Source organism: Puntigrus tetrazona, chromosome 3 (assembly GCF_018831695.1).
Source record: "Puntigrus tetrazona isolate hp1 chromosome 3, ASM1883169v1, whole genome shotgun sequence".
Taxonomy (NCBI): Eukaryota; Metazoa; Chordata; class Actinopteri; order Cypriniformes; family Cyprinidae; genus Puntigrus; species Puntigrus tetrazona.
The window spans coordinates 4,352,227-4,371,082 of NC_056701.1; the positions used below are offsets into that span (position 1 = coordinate 4,352,227).

The 18,856-nt window shown below is 39.9% G+C and overlaps 1 protein-coding gene across 1 annotated transcript in view; it reads left to right on the forward strand.

Annotated features, from left to right (window-relative positions):
- The first annotated feature begins 4,849 nt into the window (after window positions 1–4,849).
- The window catches only part of LOC122340527 (adenylate cyclase type 9), a 48,309-nt gene continuing 34,302 nt past the window's right edge, over window positions 4,850–18,856 (forward strand). The window contains exon 1 of the mRNA XM_043234085.1: window positions 4,850–8,262. Within this exon, the coding sequence (XP_043090020.1) occupies window positions 6,459–8,262 (1,804 nt within the window). The 5' untranslated portion in view covers window positions 4,850–6,458. The remainder of the gene's footprint in view (window positions 8,263–18,856) is intronic.

Genomic DNA, 18,856 nt, shown 5'->3' on the forward strand with positions numbered 1-18,856 from the left:
CTTTTGATTTACTGTGAAGTTTTTATCAGCTGTTTGGACTCTCATTCTGATGGCACCCATTCACCGCAGAGGATCCGTTGGTGGCTTTCTCCAAACCTGTTCTGATGAAGAAACAAACACCACAACTTGGCTTGAAGAAGGTTTTGTGCTTTGAACGGTTCTATTGATGCTAAAAGTTCTTTGATGCCAATACAGAACCTTCATTTTTAAAAGTGTATTTGAAATTCCACATCTAACAACCAGGTCTTATGTAGTGGTTGGGGTTTTGTGTGGAAATAATCACTTTAATCTAGATATCTAGATAGATGTTACCTCAGAAATCCGCATTTTTATAAGCGTTAGGCTTTTTTGGAATCCTAGTTATGATGTTTCACAGTCAACAGTGAACAGTGCAAGCACAGTGCAGTTCTGTGGGAGCGGCAAAACTGCAATAAAGTGTTATTAACCGAGCTGTCTGGTTTTTTTTTTTTTGGAGTTGGGTCGTGGGGGTTAATAGACTTGGATCTCTTCTGAAAGACCTGTCTAGTCAAGGTCGCTCTTTGTTCCCACATCCAAAAATAGACACAAGGAGAACCATGGTGTCGCTATCAGATTTAGATTTTAACCGCAGGTAAGTGCCGAAAGATGCTCAAGTCAGCTGTATATTTAGCAGGTGTGTTTTCCGAAGCAGGTGAGAGATCACAGGGGTCGTCATAAATGAAGCAAGCCGGTTAAAACATGCAGTGAATGTACATTTTGCTCAATCCCTGAGCCTGATTTGTTATATCAAAATGTTACCAAATTTCCGATGTTTAAAAGTTTTAAACCACAGATCATGAGCCGTACGAACTACAAATGACTTGGCAACCAACCATAACTATTAAAGTGTTAAAATAGTTTTTTCAACACTTCCAATTAACTGTGACTGAGTGTCCATATGTGTTGAAGCTGCTGTGGCAGTAGTTGTCCACTAGAGTGAGCACAGAATGTGAAAAGCTGTTGCATCACGTTCACATGGGGACAAAGCTACAGAAATTGCAGGACATAATGCTGAGGGGTGGAAGATTATAGCGCAAACCGTTTTTTTCCAGCATGAGGTGAATAAAATCAAAGTGAAAGCATTACAAAACAGGCAGTTTAATGTAAACTCGTACATAGCAGCTTAAAGTAAACACTGGGGAGAGATTGAAAATTGCGATGGAAACCTCTTAACCGTGATGCAGTTGAATGAGTCTTACTCTTATATGCGAGCTTAAAGTCAACGTAAAAACAAATCTTTTTGACTGAGAGAAGAATTCACCCCCACAAGCCGTCGTAGAGGAGTTTGTTTCTTCATCAGAACAGATTTGGAGAAAGTTAGCATTACATCACTTGTCAGGAAATGGATGCTCTGCGGTGAATGGGTGCCGTCAGCCAAACCGCTGATAAAAACGTTACATTAATCCACAAGCAATCCACACCCCATCAGTTAGTCTTGTGAAGTGAAAAGGTAGGTGTTTGAAAACGGACCCATCGCTAACATATTTTTATCTTCAAACCGTTGCTTCTGGCTAAAATACGAGTCCTTTATTCATAACACTGCTCTCTCCAGTGGAAAAGTCCATCTCCGGCAGCCCACTCACATCAGAATCCACCCACATATTTGCTTTTGAACTCTTCTGTGCTGTTTTCACCGCTTGTTTTGGGCATATTTCTCTTCTGATTCAGGCGAGGCGACTTTTTCAAAGGAGAAAGCAATGCGCATAAAAGACTCGTGTTTTAGCCAAAAATGTTGATAGACTGGAGTGGTGTGCAGATTGTGATGTTTTTATCAGCTGTTTGTGCTCTCGTTCTGACGGCACCCATTCACTGCAGAGGATCCATTGGTGATGCTCCATTATTCCAGATTTGTTCCAATTAATGAACAAACTAAATTTCCATTTTTGCGTAAACTATTCCTGTAATCAGGGTACTAATATGGCAAAAAATAAGTCAATATAAGCTCAAACAGTTAAGCGTAGTGCTTGAAATGCCAATATGACGAGTTTGATTCTAAAGAAATGCACAAACTAATAAAATACACACAATGAGTACAGTATAGGTGGCTATAAATGCATCAAATGCAGGCTTAATAGTTTAGAAATAAATAGTTTTCCCGCAACAAAATCACTCGTGCAGCTCAAACAAGTAATAAAAATGCCAAGGCCGTGGTTTTGATTCCAGGAAATGCAAGGGCTGATAGAAATATTTTTACAACTTGAATGCAATGTAAGTTGCTTGGGTAAAAGCACCTACCTAAAGCATAACAGTAAATATAAATCCAACGCAAACTCACTTTCAGACCAATCTGATAAGAAACGCACATCGTTTCTTTATGGATAAAATCAAACCATCTCACACAAATATTCAGTTTCCCTCTGAAATACGTCACATAACTGAAGTAAACTGGCTCGTTGATGTCTTTCACGTTTCATCTAATGAAGAGACAGTAATCAAGGAAATTTCCCCGTTGCTTTCCCGTATCTGTTATTCAGTGTTTAACGCACCGAATAGAAGACGTAACAGCTCATTTTGCGGCACTGCTCGAGAAACAAATGTGCAATATGGCTGTCACATTCAATAGCAGAATGAAGCCAGCGTCCCGTCGCCAAGCGATATTAATCTTAATGAGTTAATAATGGCGTGGGTCTGTGCTCCCGTGTGAGGACACGGCCCGCTGATCACATATTTCAAAACAGACTGTGCTATATTCCCCCCCGGAGCGAGGGAAAGCCCCCCACAACATCAGGGTCTGAAGTCACACACACACACACACACACACGTTTCAGACGGCAGGCTGAAGTTTGCCTTGCGCTCAGATGTGATTGGAGAACGGGTCTGGAAGCTGCATTGCAGCAGCTCGGGGTCGGTCGTGACTCCAACTCAAAGGGAGGTGTGTGAGTGAACTGTAACGGGGGACTGACTGTGTAACATGTTCAAAGGGAATGGTGTATCTCAAGGCCGTTTCTCCAGATATCGGGATTTGTGAGTGTCTTTCAGTAAAACGAAAGGTGTGAGAAGAAACACATACATTTTACCAGGTGAACATCACAAATTGGGCCTAGATTTCTGGACTAGAGATCTATCTATCTATCCATCCATCCATCCATCCAGCTATCCATCTACCTATCTATCTATCATCTATCCATCTATCCATCCATCCATCCATCTATCTATCTATCTATCTATCTATCTATCTATCTATCTATCTATCTATCTATCTATCTATCTATCTATCTATCCTATCTATCCATCCATCCATCCATCCATCCATCCATCCATCCATCCATCCATCTATCTATCCATCCATCTATCTATCTCCATCCATCCATCCATCCATCCATCCATCATCCATCCATCCATCCATCCATCCATCCATCCATCCATCCATCCATCCATCCATCCATCCGTCTATCTATCTCCTATCCATCTATCTATCTATCTATCTATCTATCTATCTATCTATCTATCTATCTATCTATCTATCTATCAACTGAATGTACTTTTTCAATTATTTTATAGTATAATATTTTAAACTTCATAGTTATAAGAATAAGATTTTTAATCAATTAAGGTTTTTTTAAGCACATTTCTGGATATTTTTTTTAAAATGATAAACCTCAATGGACCTCTGTAGTGCACTATTTTTCTTGTCCTGCTGTTTTTTGTGCGCATGGCGTTAGACTACTATTAATATTTTCATCACTGTTATTACTGTGAAGATAATTAACTTGAGCAATCCTATGCTCTTTTGTTTTCCTCAGGTAAAAATATCCCTGTAGACGTAACCTGGACATGTTCTTGAGAGGTTTGTATTGGAACGGATTCAACGATGCTCTTCACTTTTCCAAAAGCACTCTTTTTTTCCTACAAACAACATATCCAAGAAACAAGCGGTATACTTGTGTAAGAAACCCGTCACCTTTCTGTGCCGTGACCCAGCGGCCCGGGCCCGGCCCGCTCTAGAGACACACACAGCCGCAGCTCTCCGGGGAATTCCTTTGAAACGGTCTTCCGAAGCTTTTTAAGCATCTTAGCCTCTCGTCGGCTTCCAAAACAACATAATCGCTTTGATTCAGCCACAGTTACTGCGAGCGCAACGCGGCGGCCCAGCAAAGAGACTCTATTAATTAAAACACGCGGATTAAAGACTTATGGTTTATTTTGGGAATAATTTCATAAACTGGGATCAACATTTAATTACAAAATTGGTGGATTTGGCGAGTGTTACGGAAAACATTGTGGAAAATGTTTAATGAACCCTTGGCCCTCGAGCAGAGCTGACCTGGAAAGCAAAAGGCTTCCAGTAACCAAGCAATGAAATTGTTTGATTGTAGTATGATTGATACGTGACCCTGAAACGCAAAACCATGAGGAGCACAGATATGTAACAAACATTACATAGCATGAGTAAAAAAATACTGATTTTTCTTATATGCAGGAAATCATTAGGACAAAATGTAACAAAATTGACTGTGTTTGTGGTCCATGGGCACATATATTGATAGTAATTATGATAGAAGTGTTTGGAAATTATCTATCTATCTATCTATCTATCTATCTATCTATCTATCTATCTATCTATCTATCTATCTATCTATCTATCTATCTATCTATCTATCTATCTAAACAATGAAAAAGAACCAGACTGGACAGACAGAAATAAAATATGTTTCTATCTAGTGGTATCAACGCTAAATTGGTCTGGTTGATTTCGTATTGCTCTCAATATGATAGCTGTGTCTCCCCCTGCATTACACGTCATTGATTAGACCCTCTACCCCCACCCCACCCCCTTTGACAGCTCTCGGCGACGCGCGTCAGCTTTGGGGACGCGCTCCGACGCGAACACTGCGGTTTGAGAGGAGCCCACTTCCATGTGAACGCGTGCGTGCTCGCCACCCTTCTGTTGTTCTCTCTCCGGAGCGTGCACGCATGCGTTTATCCCCACCTCTCGATGCATTTCCAGCGTCTGCCGGACTCGTACAGACGCCGCGTCGGATTGCGAATACAGATGGAGATCTCACTGATGTCTGATGGCCACCGGCGCGCCCGAGCCGCGCGAAATCGCACAAGTCAACTATGATCCACTGGCATGTGTCGCGAGTGCCGAGCCGCGCGCTGATGGGGAGCACAGAGGAACCGGCTGAGAAAGAGATTTGTTTGGACATCACGGGAAAAGCTGCCCGTGGAAATGAGTCCTGAAGAGAAACCAAAGAGGCACTTTAGCGCTGCGAGTCTATGGAGAGAGAAGTGCAGATTTTCCAGTCTTCTCTACGAAGAAAGGAAACTTAAATTACTTCTGACCATCAAGGTGATTTCATTCTTCATTTGAAGCACTTTTACAACGTCTATTGATATGAACTGGTTTCAGACAGCCGAACCCGAATTGAGATCCCAGTGTGATCCCAGCGTTATTCTATGGGAATGTACTGGACATACAGGCGTTTATGCATGTTGAATGATAAGTTAATCCATACGCGCAATCTTTATGATTTTCATACCGTTACGCACGTTTATTCGCAATTGAAGCGACTGCAAGATACGGAGCGGGAACTCAGGAAAGGTCGGTGCTCCAGTCAAGAAAATATTAACGCGACAGGCCGTTTAAGAAAGAAGAGTGGTTGATTTTTTTTCCACGTATGTTTTTAAAAACAGTAACGCTGTTGTGCCCTCCGTTTGACAGGACGCGGAGTCTCCCGTGAACTCTTATTCTGTATCTGAAGAACAAAAGAGGGCGGAAGGTTTATTTTTAAGAAACAGTGCTGAGTTATTTTTCTTAAGTAGCCTAGATAATGTAGAAACGCACCACGTTTTTCAGTTTGGACTTTTTTTGTTTTTGACATACGCATTCCCTGCTGGACTTTTTTGAATGTTTATTTGATCAAGAGTTTTTGGACTTTATTTTGCATACATTTTGTTGGATATGAGGAATGCCATAACTTACGTCAAGCATAAATGCTGACAGTCCTCTAAATGCGCTCATAAATACCATTTTCTTCTTGAAAACCAATGTAATGGCTCATTTATGGGGGAAATTGTGCGCTTGGCATCAGAATGGAGTTGAGAAGTTCCCCAAGGAGTCAAAGCAAACAGTCCTTGACTTGAGTCTTCATTTTTGCGGCGTTATTATGTAACTTTGATTCATCAGTGAGAAAGCTCTTTTTATTCACTTGAAGTAAGTCGAAAGATTCCATGAGCCTTGGATAAACCTCTTTGACCCATGTGCGTCAAGAAAGACAGAAGAGAAGAGGAATGCGCTATTGACGTCATGAGGTGAAATAACCAAAACTCAAACTCCTGGAACTGTCTAAACGCATGAGTAAATTTTTCGTCATCTAGTCGTCAGAACTGTTTGGCGCCATCTCCGTTTGTTTCCTCCTCTTGATTATTTTTCCACCCAAGCACCTTATTTTCATCATTTTTATTTTAATTTTTTTGCCTCCGATCTGAACGGTATCATGGCTTCTCCTCAACATCAACATCTGCTGTTTCACAACAGCGAAGTAAGCTGTGACTCTAGCGGCGATGGTGCTGTTTCTGTGCGGATCAAGCCTCACAAGCAGCAGCGTGGGAGTCTGGGAGCCAGTGCCATGTGCAGCATCATCGGGGGCTCCAAACATTGCAAGTACAGCATCTCCTCCAGCTGTAGCTCAGGCGAATCCGCCATCCGCAAACCAGTGGTCAAAGGCCTCCGGACTCAAAGGAAGATGCCGCAGCTGTTCGAGAGGTCGGCCGGACATTTCTGGAACCCCAAGTTTGACTCCAACATTCTGGAGGAAGCCTGTCGCGAGCGCTGCTTCCCTCAAACGCAACGGCGTTTCCGCTGTGTCTTGTTCTACTTGGCGGCCGCCAGCCTCCTCTGGGGGCTGTTCTTCATCGCTAATGCTAAACGATGTGAACGGACTGCCTTCTTGTTGCCCACGGCCGCCTTCCTGCTCCTCTGTTCTGTCCTGTTCGTCTTCACGTTCACCCGCTTCTACGTCCACTGCTACAATCAAGCCTCGCTGTTGCTCATCGTGGTGACGTTTTCCCTCACTCTTGCACCTCAGATCCAGACTTCAGGCTTTAGTGACTTTAATGCTCCTCCTTTGATGGACGAAGAGGACGCAGGCGACTTCAGCGGCGCCGAAGATAAAAACCTGACATTTGAAGCCACCCGAAGTGGAGGTCCAGTTGCTCCTTGTTTGTCCCCAGTTGGCACCTTCTCTCTAGGCATGGAAGTGCTTTCGTTGCTCTACAGTTTCCTCCATGTCCGCTTGTATGCTTCGCTCCTGCTCGGCTTGCTCTACTCTGTGCTTTTCGAGACTCTAGGCTGGATGCACTTGATTCAAGGCAGTGGCTGGAGGAACTCCACTGAGGAGCAACTGGAAACGCTCTACTGGCTGATCCCGGGAAGGGCTATTTTGCATCTCTGCGCCCATGTCATTGGCATCCACCTTTTCATTATGTCCGAAGTGCGTTCGCGCAGCACGTTCCTCAAGGTCGGCCAAGCCATCATGCATGGGAAAGACTTGGAGGTGGAAAAGGCCCTGAAGGAGCGGATGATCCACTCGGTGATGCCTCGTAGGGTGGCCGATGAGCTCATGAAGCAGAGCGACGACGACAATGATAACTCAGTTAAGCGCTATTCGACAGGAGCGGCCATTGCGGGTGCCTCCAGCCCAAAGAGCACCAAACGCAAGAAGACGTCGATACCTCGAGGCCAGATCATCTTTCGGCCGTTCAACATGAAACGCATGGAGCCAGTCAGCATCCTGTTCGCGGACATTGTGGGATTCACCAAAATGAGCGCCAATAAGTCGGCGCATGCCCTAGTCGGCCTTCTCAACGACTTATTCGGACGCTTCGATCGCATGTGTGAGCTCACGTGTTGCGAGAAGATCAGCACACTGGGAGATTGTTACTATTGCGTAGCTGGTTGCCCCGAACCAAGAGAGGACCACGCCTACTGCTGCGTAGAGATGGGTCTTGGGATGATCCAGGCCATTGAGCAGTTCTGTCAAGAAAAGAAAGAGATGGTGAACATGCGTGTCGGCGTCCACACAGGCACCGTGCTTTGCGGGATCCTTGGCATGAAGCGCTTTAAGTTCGACGTCTGGTCCAACGATGTCAACTTAGCCAATCTCATGGAGCAGTTAGGAGTCGCCGGGAAGGTGCACCTTTCGGAGGCCTCAGACAAGTTTTTGGATGACCGGTACTTGCGAGAAGACGGGAGAGTCACCGAAAGGATCGGACCAAGTGTGGTTGCAGATCAGCTTAAAGGTAAGATGTGCATTTCTAGTTCTAACGCAGTGTACGAGTATGTTTCCTTGTTTAGCGCTGTGCTTAATCTTTGTTGCGAAACCGTGCCTCAGAGGACTGAGTGAGACTTTTGGCTCTTGGCTCATGTGGTTGTTAAAAGTTTTTTGCTGCATTGAAACTTTATTCTTCGGCCTGCGTGTTGTCAGTGTCCTCAGTGTTGACTTGTCAAAGCATTTTGTTGAATCTTTGCCCCTGCGGTTTCTGTGACACATTCGGTTAATACAGCAGGTCTTTCAGGCAGTAACATGCTGTCTAACCTTTTCCACAGCCTTCAGAACAGGGACTCATTTTGGGAATTTGTACAGTCAATTTTTCCTCAAAAAAGGCCTGCCGTTTTCTGTGTATGAGCTTGTTTTTGTTCAGTGGTCAACAAAGTAACATTAGCATTTTCAGGAGGAAAATTTGTAAAAATCCAGGCATGTTAGCATGCAGTGTTTGCATAAATTTCTTGCATACCTATCCTTTCATTTAAAGAGCTACAACCAAAAAAAATAAAACTGTCATTTACTAACCCTCTTGGAGTTTCATATGTATGACATGCTTCTGTGAAACACACACACACAAAAGAAAGAGATCAGTATATATATATTTCCATAGATGCAATCAAGTCATACCGATATAGAACAACATAAGGGTGTGAGTAAATGCAATGCATTGTTAGTAAATACATTAATTATAAAAAAAAATTTAAGTTAAAATTTTAGCTTTTTTGTGGTTTTTCTTTATATGCTGCTTTTATTATTATTATTATTAGTAGTATTAGTATTAGTATTATTTTATTTAAAATTTTTTGGCTTGAATTTATTTTAATTTTAAGTCACTTTAAATTTCTATATGATGTTTACACTGTAAGTAATGACCGTTTTAATTTTGGAGCAAACTGTCTCTTTAACAGCTAATAAAGAGATTCACGCTGAAGAGTTGTTGATTCATTTTTTCCTGGCAAAAGAGCTGTAATTTTCTGTTACCTGATTTCACGCGCTTTCTGATCAGCAATCAACAAAGAAAAATTAGCATTTGCAAATTAGCATCCTTTTCTGCATGCTAATAAGGTTAGCGTAAAAGCTGTATTTGTACATTTGTTTCTTCTGCGTATTTTAAGCTAACCTCTCCTTTGGCTTAATGGCTGGTCACCTCACTTGCATCAAGTATTGGATTCTCAAAGCGCTTGACATTTGTATAAACGTGGCCGAAGGCTGGCATTTATATGTAATTAACTCATGCAAATGGTTCCTTCATTTTGTTAATTGTACTTGAGCTCAAGCAAAAGCCAATAATTGGGCGTTGAGTGATACATTTTCCTAGCCGTACGGAATATGAATATCCCGACGCATTATTAATCCTTTCAGGTCACAATTATGGTTACTTAATACTTCCTCTTCATTTAATGAGGAATCCCACACTGTAATTAATATCAAATATAATTCTCATTTAGACTATATTGATAATGATAATCTCTTTTAAGATTAGCGAAGTGGCATATTCAGGTTCTTAAGGAGCCGAAACGGACCCACGATGACATCTTTATCCGCCGTGCTAAAATCTAAGCGCTGAAGGGTCTAAACGCTTGTTTGTGAGTGGATGAAGTCAGTTGGCGAAACCGAAATCGCTGTGCCGGAACAAATCTCTGTGCTGTCACAGCATCATCTCTCTGTGACAGAGCAGGTGTCCTGCGGGTCAACTGGGATTGACGGCCCGGCTGTCGTCCTTGAGAGTCTCTCTTCATTTCGCTGGTGTTGGTTGCCAGCGCTCGCTCTCAATCAGAGAGGATTTGAGTCTCTTGAGGAACTCAGGTGCATGTTTTTACTCCGCCGTTCCCTCAGCCTTCGTTTAAAAGGGTAAAATGGCCTCCTTAAAACGGTCCCATGGTGCTCGTTTCTGAATATCTGTCAGTTCCTCTCTCGGTTTCTTTCCTTCAATCTCTGTTTTTGTGTGCCGCTCAGTACTGTAGTCTTTCCGGCGGATACTTGAGCTTTTTTTTTTTGTACAGTTTCATGACTCAGAATGGTACAGCAAGGTTAAGCGTAACATTGCATAACAACCTTTCTTTTTCTAACACCACTGAACTCTCTGTTGAATTCGCTGCATCTCATTTCGCACGGTTTAACACACGCTGCACCCGAGGCCTGAAGCTTTAATATATGACTTCCTTTCTTTAATCATCAACAAAATGATTAAAGTGGCGACATTCTTTCCTTCATATCTTGTATTCAGTTGATTGCCCCTCTTCAGGCGTTTAAGGCGTTTTTTTTTCTCCCGTTCACTGGCTGAAAGCTTAATTTTCCCACTCCGGAGTGATGTATTCAGTCCAGCGCTCAGGATTTATCTTTCCCTCATGGATTTGCAGGCCCATTGAATGAGCTCTCCATCAAGGCAGACTTTCGACTCCAGAACGGCAAAAAATTCTTCCAGCTGCTCGCAGTAGCTGCGTAAATCACCGAAGGAAAGCAGCGAGCTCGTGTGGAAACCTGGCAGACTCGGGAATGGAGACCCGGGTCTCGAGTAAATCACACCGACCTGGACGCTAATCGCAAAACGGCAGTCTCTCTTCAGACGCCGGTGTTCTTTTGAGTTGGACACGTGTTCCAATGAAAGCGTTGGCTGTGCTGACTCTCGCTGCAAGGTCTTTCAATTTGCTGGTGAATTCAAGCCGCGCAAACCAACAAAAACAGCACACCTGGGTCATTCCTGCTGTGCAGTACATTTTCATGTGAAATCAAACCATGAAACCGAGAGCCCATCGAATCTAAATAGGTGTTTTAGCAGCTTTTAGTCCTTATGTGTTGGTCGTTGTTGCTGAAAGAGCAAGTTCACTTATGTATAATTTAAAAACATACAGCCCTTCCACTTTTGTGAAAATTTGCCATATATATATATATATATATATATATATATATATATATATATACACTCATATACATACATGCATACACACACACACACACACACACACACACACACACATATATATATATATATATATATATATATATATATATATATATATATATATATATATATATATATATATATATATATATATATATTAAATTAAATTAAATTAAATTAATTCTGTGGAAATTAATTAATTAAAATGTTTTAAAATTGACCAGTTTTATTTTATTTATTTTGAAAAAAAAAATTATTACATTTAAATTTAACATTCTAAAAATGAAAATCTTACTTAGATTTCTTTTATCACACGTTTTACTCCTTTGGCTTTACTAGATATTTATATCATGGCCCTGGGTGTTTTGCAAGATCTAACATGAAACACTGGCATTTTTCCAGGAAACATTCCAGGTGTATCATATCTTTCATGGACATTTTGACGAAAAAAACCCATTTTTGTTGTCGTTGTTTTGACTGTATCCTCAAATATCACCTTCCATCCTGTTGTTATTTCAGTCTTCTGTAAACTCTTAACAAAAGCCAGCGAATGACATCATCTTCCAGGAAGTGATATCATTTTGGTGGGATAACAACAACAGCATTAGCAATAGATTCAATGAATAATAATAGCGTCTCACTACGAAACATCCATGTTTGTTACTATAAATGTGAACTTTTTGTGTGTGTGTGTGTGTTTTGAAGACATATCAAGCTGTTACTACACAACAGGAACAACCCATCACGAAACGTCAAAGCTAATGCCTGGACAACAGGTCTGAAGTAAATAGACTGCATACTTATGCAGTCGCCTCCAGTGCACTAGTCAAGAAAAACAATAACCCGACCTCACATGCTCTTGTATTGCGTGCAAGCGGCGAATAAGTCACTGTCGTTTCTACAATGCCGCCTGGTGCACTTCCAATAATCCACGGTCTGCTTTATAAATAGCAAAAATAAGAATAGTCATAACTGCTGGCCTGGATAAACAAGACCAGCCGATGCATCGCCCAAGGGAGGACAGGGCCTGACCGTTTGGCTTCTTTTTTTGGAAAACAAGTGCATTTCTTGTGGCTCCATGATGAGAGATTAAAGCGTTTTAATAAAATAACCTCTTAGCGCAAGTGTTCTTGAGTGTCACGGTGGCGTGTATCTATGTGCCTTCCACATCCCGTTCCCTCCGGCGCTTCCGACTTCCCACTGAGTGTGTGTGTGTGTGTGTGTGTGTGTGCCGGCCCCTGTTGTGTGGAGCGCTCGTTTGAGTGGAAATGGTGGCTATTTTTGGCCGTTTCCCTGGAAAGTACCTGACTGTGCCCTGTTCCTCCTGCGGTTTCAGAGAACGATGCCACCTCCCTTATCGTCGGGTTATCCAAATATTCGTTTTGTCAGGCATTTCAGTTCTCGCTGAAGAAAGAATATGGGTCATATTTTTGTGGCCCACAGTTTTTCATGTGAACTCAATTTGGGAGATGCAGCCCGGTGTGCCGCCAAGTATGTTATGGTTGCTTGTTTAGCTAACTTAGCGTGACAGTAGCTTGGTTGTCTTCAGAGTAGCTTTTGCATTGAAGCGCCCCTATTATGTGTCACGAAATGTTCGTATTTTGGTTTTTAGGAGTCCCTAACAACAGGTTGACATGCCTGCAAGGTAAAAAAGACCAAAAAAAACAGTTCAGTGACTCCCAATCGATTCGTTCAACAATTAATTTTCTAAACCCCTCCGGTGACTGGTCAGTTTTATTTAAAGCAGCGTTTGTAACGCTCCAAAAACTGCACCTAGTGAAGAAAGAATCCGCATTTTCATTCAGACCATGCAAAAAAAACCCCAAGAAGTGGGTGGGCAATGTGCTAATGTTTCATTTTGGCGTCAACATGAAACTGTTACTTGTTTGAATGATTCAGAGTCAACTCTTTCTTTTAAGAGACACTAACTTTATATACTGTGCACTTTCGGATTTAAAACTCTGCAGGATGTTTTCGTTCACTTCATCCACTCATTTTCGGAAATCCATAATAGAGGCATTTTAACAAGCTACTTTTTCCGATAGTTAGCATTACTACATAAACGGTCTTGCGTGAAAGTGTTGCATATTTGTAGCCAAACGTTTAACATCCAACTATACCAATTTTCGCTAGTTTTATAAGTTGTAGTATGTTTATAAGTTGATCTGTTTTTTGTTTCTTTAATGCTGTCAGTTCAGTTTAGCTACTGCTTATTTGTATTGTGCAACTATTTAATTAATATATATATTTTTTTAATCAAGTAGTTAAGCTAATTTAAATGATGAGCAACTTGCTAAGTGTTAGTCTGGTTGCGAAATACTTCAGTGATATTGGTCTTTACGTTTTTAGCATTCAGCTAAGTATATAATGGTGTTTTCAGCTATGTTGATGTTGTAATGGCATAAATAGTTTTATTGTATTTAGTGTTGTTAGTTAATGGCCTGACCTCAATTTAGCTACTTTTTGTTAATAGTTGATAGTGCAAAACAATTTCATATTATTTTTTTTTTTAAACAAAGACTTTAACTTAACTGTTCATCTTCTTAAGAGGTTGTGAAATAGTTAAAAATGCTTAAATCCTATTAAAGTGTGGGTGCGATGTTGGTCTTTTTTCAGCAGTTTTTAGGTGTTTGCTAATTTTTCAGCTGAGCTATTTTTTATTAGTAGTTTGCAGGAATAAGATTTACAGTTTAACCGTAAATTATGAGTAGCTTGTTAACTGTGAAATAGTTACATTTTGTGTATTTGTAGCTTATTTTTTAGCATTCCTGTGTGTAAGTTACAATGTTTGGCAGTTGTATTATTTTTAATCGTTGGTAATTGTTATCTACCATTAAGTTTAAATATATCTGTTTACTATTGACCGATTTAAGGCTATCACAGTGTGGTTGTGAAATGGTTAAATGCTGTTCTTTGTCAGATTTTTAGCATTCAGCTACGTAAATCGGTTTTCCATGGTTTTAGCAGTTGTATTTAGTGTCAATTTATCTGTTGTTGATTGCTTAAGAAATTATTAAATGTTGGTCTTTGCTAAGTGTTTAGCTTTCAGTTACGTAATGACTGTTTGCCGGTTTTATTAACAGTTTTTAGTTGAAACGTATCTGTATAAATAGTTTAAGACACAGTTTTTTTCATCCCCAGCACGGGTCAAGCGTTAGTCGATATGCCTTGTACGTGTGAATATGAAAGTTGCAGGCTGTTAATTACATATCAATCAATAATATTGTCTGTGAATTTCCATAAACCGATCTGTGTGCGTTGTGCGGCTAGGCTTTGGTTTTTGTCGCCGACATGAGGGTGACCTCTTATCAACCACTTGGTCTGTGCTCCGAAAGGATTGTTTTTCAGTTAAGCACAACAGAGACTGTAGATTTAATCGTATATAGTTAATTTAAACTATATATTTCTGCAAAACTTGATGTTGGACATTAATATAACATTGCAATCAGAAGAGATTTTCAGAGCAGCTGCCGCTGGTGTGTTTTGGGTCATTTGTTTCTAGCTTCTGTGGTTCGAATCTATCTTGAGATAGTATTGATTCTAGCCTGCCCCATATCCTGAAATCCAGTTATTTTTCCTCTCTCAGTGCGTGTATTCTCTGACTCCTTGTTCTGTTTGCACAATCAGTTATGTTGGCATAAAATAATTGGCCATTTGTTTCACCTAAACCTCTGCAGATGTTCGATTCAATGGCGTTAAAATGAAAACCCATGATTAATCACCTACATTCTTCTCTGTTCATCTGCAAATGACTCATTTTACGTTCGTTTCACTTTCATCTCGTTCGTCCTTCGGCAGCCGTTGTGCCGTGTGTGTGTGTGTGTGTGTGTGTGTGTGTGTGTGTGTGTGTTTCTGGAGAACAACCTTCGATGTGAGGACTTGACAATGTGGCACCGTGACCTTCACAAGGAGGACTGAAGGCAAGGAGGCAGACCGACGGGAGAGTGAAGGAGCCCTGTAATGTGTTCACTTGATGGATGCCAGAGGACGGTCTCCATATAAAGTCAACCTCAGAGGATTTTGGAGAAATCTGCATAAATACACAGTCATATATTCCGAAAAATTCAGGTTCTCCTGACTGCATGCTCTCAAGAGAGCGTAGGTTGTGAATTGATCAACTTAGATTTGTTTGTTTATATCTCTGTGCGCAGCAACCTTTTATCATGAAGTGGAGATTTTGACATTTGTTTTAACCTCGATGGGGTGCTAGTGGGTGTTACTGGTTAAGGACTCTTGACTGGTGACAGGACGATCGCTGGTTGGATCAAAGCCGATTGTGAGTTAGCGCTAATTATAGATTGATATAGCGTTCTATTTAATGTTTGGCTGTTTCGAGATTATTGGTATATCACCCCTGTAAAGTCGATTTCAAAATCTACTGATACACATATTCATTGATATCATGAAGTGTCGTATCATGGAAATTAAAAGTCTTCAGTTCTTTGCATTGCAGATGAAGTCATTCTTCTTGTAAGTGAGTTTTTAATCTTTTTGAAAGAAGTCTTTCACTCTCACCAAGGCTGCATTTATCTGACCTAAAGTAATATAAACTGCTTTCTTTATAATTTAAATTCAATTATTTTCAAGTAGGAGAGGTTTTTGTAACATTATACTGTAAATGCCCTTACTGTCACTTCTGGTCAAATTAATGTATCGCTGGTGAATGAAAAATATATTTTGTTAAAAAGAAGAATCATACTGGCCCTAAGCTTTTGATCTGTAGTGTATCAGCATGCAATTCTGTGTTAATATTAAAATAAAAAATCATCATGTGATCTTAATATTTAGTATTTTAGTATAGGTGCATCTCAATAAATTAGAATGTCATGGAAAAGTTCATTTATTTCAGTAATTCAACTCGAATTGTAAACTTGTGTATTAAATAATTTCAATGCACCCAGACTGAAGTAGTTTAAGTCTTTGGTTCTTTTGTGATTATTTTGGCTCACATTTAACAAAGTCCACCAATTCATCTCAACAAATTAGATTACTTCAGAATTTTTGGTGAATTGTTGGAAAGTATGTTTATTTACAGTACCTTTTGCTTTAATCACTGCTTCAATGCAGTTTGTGGCACTGCTGAGGTGGTATAGAACCCCAGCTTTCTTTGACAGTGGCCTTCAGCTCATCTGCATTTTTTGGTCTCTTGTTTCTTATTTTCCTCTTGACAATATCCAATAGATTCTCGATGGTGTTCAGGTCTGGTGATTTTTCTGGCCAGTCAAGCACACCAACACCAAGGTCATTTAACAAACCTTTGGGTGCTTTTGGCGGTGTGGGCAGGTGCCAAATCCTGCTGGAAACTGAAATCTGCATTTTCAAAAAAGCTGGTCAGCAGAAGGAAGCTTGAAGTGCTCCAAAATTTCTCGGTAAATGGGTGCAGTGATGTTGGTTTTCAAAAAACGCGATGGACCAACACCAGCAGATGACATTGCACCCCAAATCATCACAGACTGTTTAAACTTAACACTGGACTTCAAGCAGCTTGGGCTACGAGCTTCTCCACTCTTCCTCCAGACTCTAGGCACTTAGTTTCCAAATGAAATACAAAACTTGCTCTGAAAAGAAGACTTTCAACAACAGTCCAGTTCTTCTCCTTAGCCCAAGAAAGGCGCCTCTGATGTTACCTGTGCTTCAGGAGTGGCTTAACAAGAAGAATACGTCAACTGTAGCCAAATTTCCTGGTGGCTCTTGATGCCTTGACCCCAGCCTCAGTCCTTTCCTTATGAAGTTCACTCAAATTCTTGAATCGATTTTGCTTGATAATCCTCACTAGGATGCTGTTCTCTCAGTTGGTCATGCATCTTTTTCCTTCCACTCAACTTTCTGTTAGCATGCTTGGATACAGCACTCCGTGAACAGCCATCTTCTTTGGCTTCCCCATGATTGTGTTGCCTACTGAACCAAACTGAGATACCATTTTGAAGGCTCGAGAAACCTTGAATTGATTAGCTCATTGGCATGTCACCATATTCAAATATTTTGAGATCCTGTATTGGTGGGTTTTTGTTAAATGTGAGCCAAAATCATCAAAATTTAAAGAACCGAAGACGGAAACTACTTCAGTCTGTGTGCATTTGAATTTAATTTTGTACACGAGTTTCACATTTTGAATTGAATTACTGAAATAAATGAACTTTTCCATTCTGATATATTGCGATACACCTGTATTTAACATATTTCAGAACTTTCGTTCATGGTAGCTCCATTGCTGCTGTCATTTTCATCATAAAATGTGGAGATTTTTCCAAAAAAACATGTTCTGTACAAAGAATTCTAGATATTTTATTAATTTCTATATATTTATACCAGGATCAGTATACTTTCAGAAACTCATCAGTTATGTTGCACCCTCCATCCTAGATATAGCTATAGACTCTGGCCATTGAAATCCCATAGCAGTGGTCAGCTGATTATCACTGTTGTGCTCTTGGCTCTTAACCTCAGACTGCTCCAGTGGGACTGTAGTGAGTTCTTCCTGGCCCTTGGTGACAATAACAGAGAAAAGACATTTTATCTGACCTTGGTCATGTTTTTTGCTGTAGAGTCAAACCAAAATTTATTCAGATACCTTCAACATTTATTACAGTTTATTTGCTGTAGTTCAGAAAATGGTAATAAAATATGACAAGAACAAAGTATGTCAAAACAAATTCATCCTGATAACGTCTGATAACTTTAATAGAAATGTATGTAACGAATTATGTTGAATATTTGTCAACTGTTAAATCAAAGTGCACAATGATATAATACCAGTTTAGCTCAAGTTACCAAGCAATGTTAATTGTTAATTTTGTTTAGTCTAGTCTGTGGTATGAAAAGGTCACATCAGCACTAAAGATAAACAGTTCATGGTCAAAGTGTCTGAATGATTTTTGTCCCAGATTTGTATAATTTTTACTGGTATTCCTCTGTATAAAGAGTTTTTGTATGTATGTCACAGTTTACTTTATTTTGCTATCCTCACTTATCTAAATGAATTATAGTTTACTCTACCCAGTAGTAAAAATTTGTCATGTGTCAAATGATTAATTGCATCCAAACTAATAGTTTTTTTTTATATGATGTGTGTGTGTATAAATGGATATATATATATATATATATATATATATATATATATATATATATATATATATATATATATATATATATATATATATATATATCCATTTGTATTTATTTGAGAACATTTGTATATAATATAAATATATAAACATAAATATAGTGTATATAAAGCAAAATACATGTCTTTTTTTAATATATATGCTGTGCATTATATATGCAAAAAACATGCATTATGTATACAAAAACTTTTAATTTGCATGCGATTAATAATTTGACAGCACTAGTAAAAAAAATATATATATATCTGAATAACTTTTGGTTTGACTATAGTTAACCTAAACCAAAAAACTAAATTACTAACATCACTAACTAAGATTACAAAACGGAAAGTCTAAAAAATAAAACCTTGCCTGAATGAACAAGGGTGAAACCTCTGTCTTGTTACCAAAGTTCATTTAGTCCCTGCTGCTAGCTTCTCGATCTGCGCAGTCTGTCGCCGAAAAGCATCTTTCTCCATTGCCAAAACGATCAGCTAAGATTTCCCCAGGTATTCTTGACGACTGGTGAAACAGAGCGAGGGCGGCTTCGGTGTCAAGGAGCG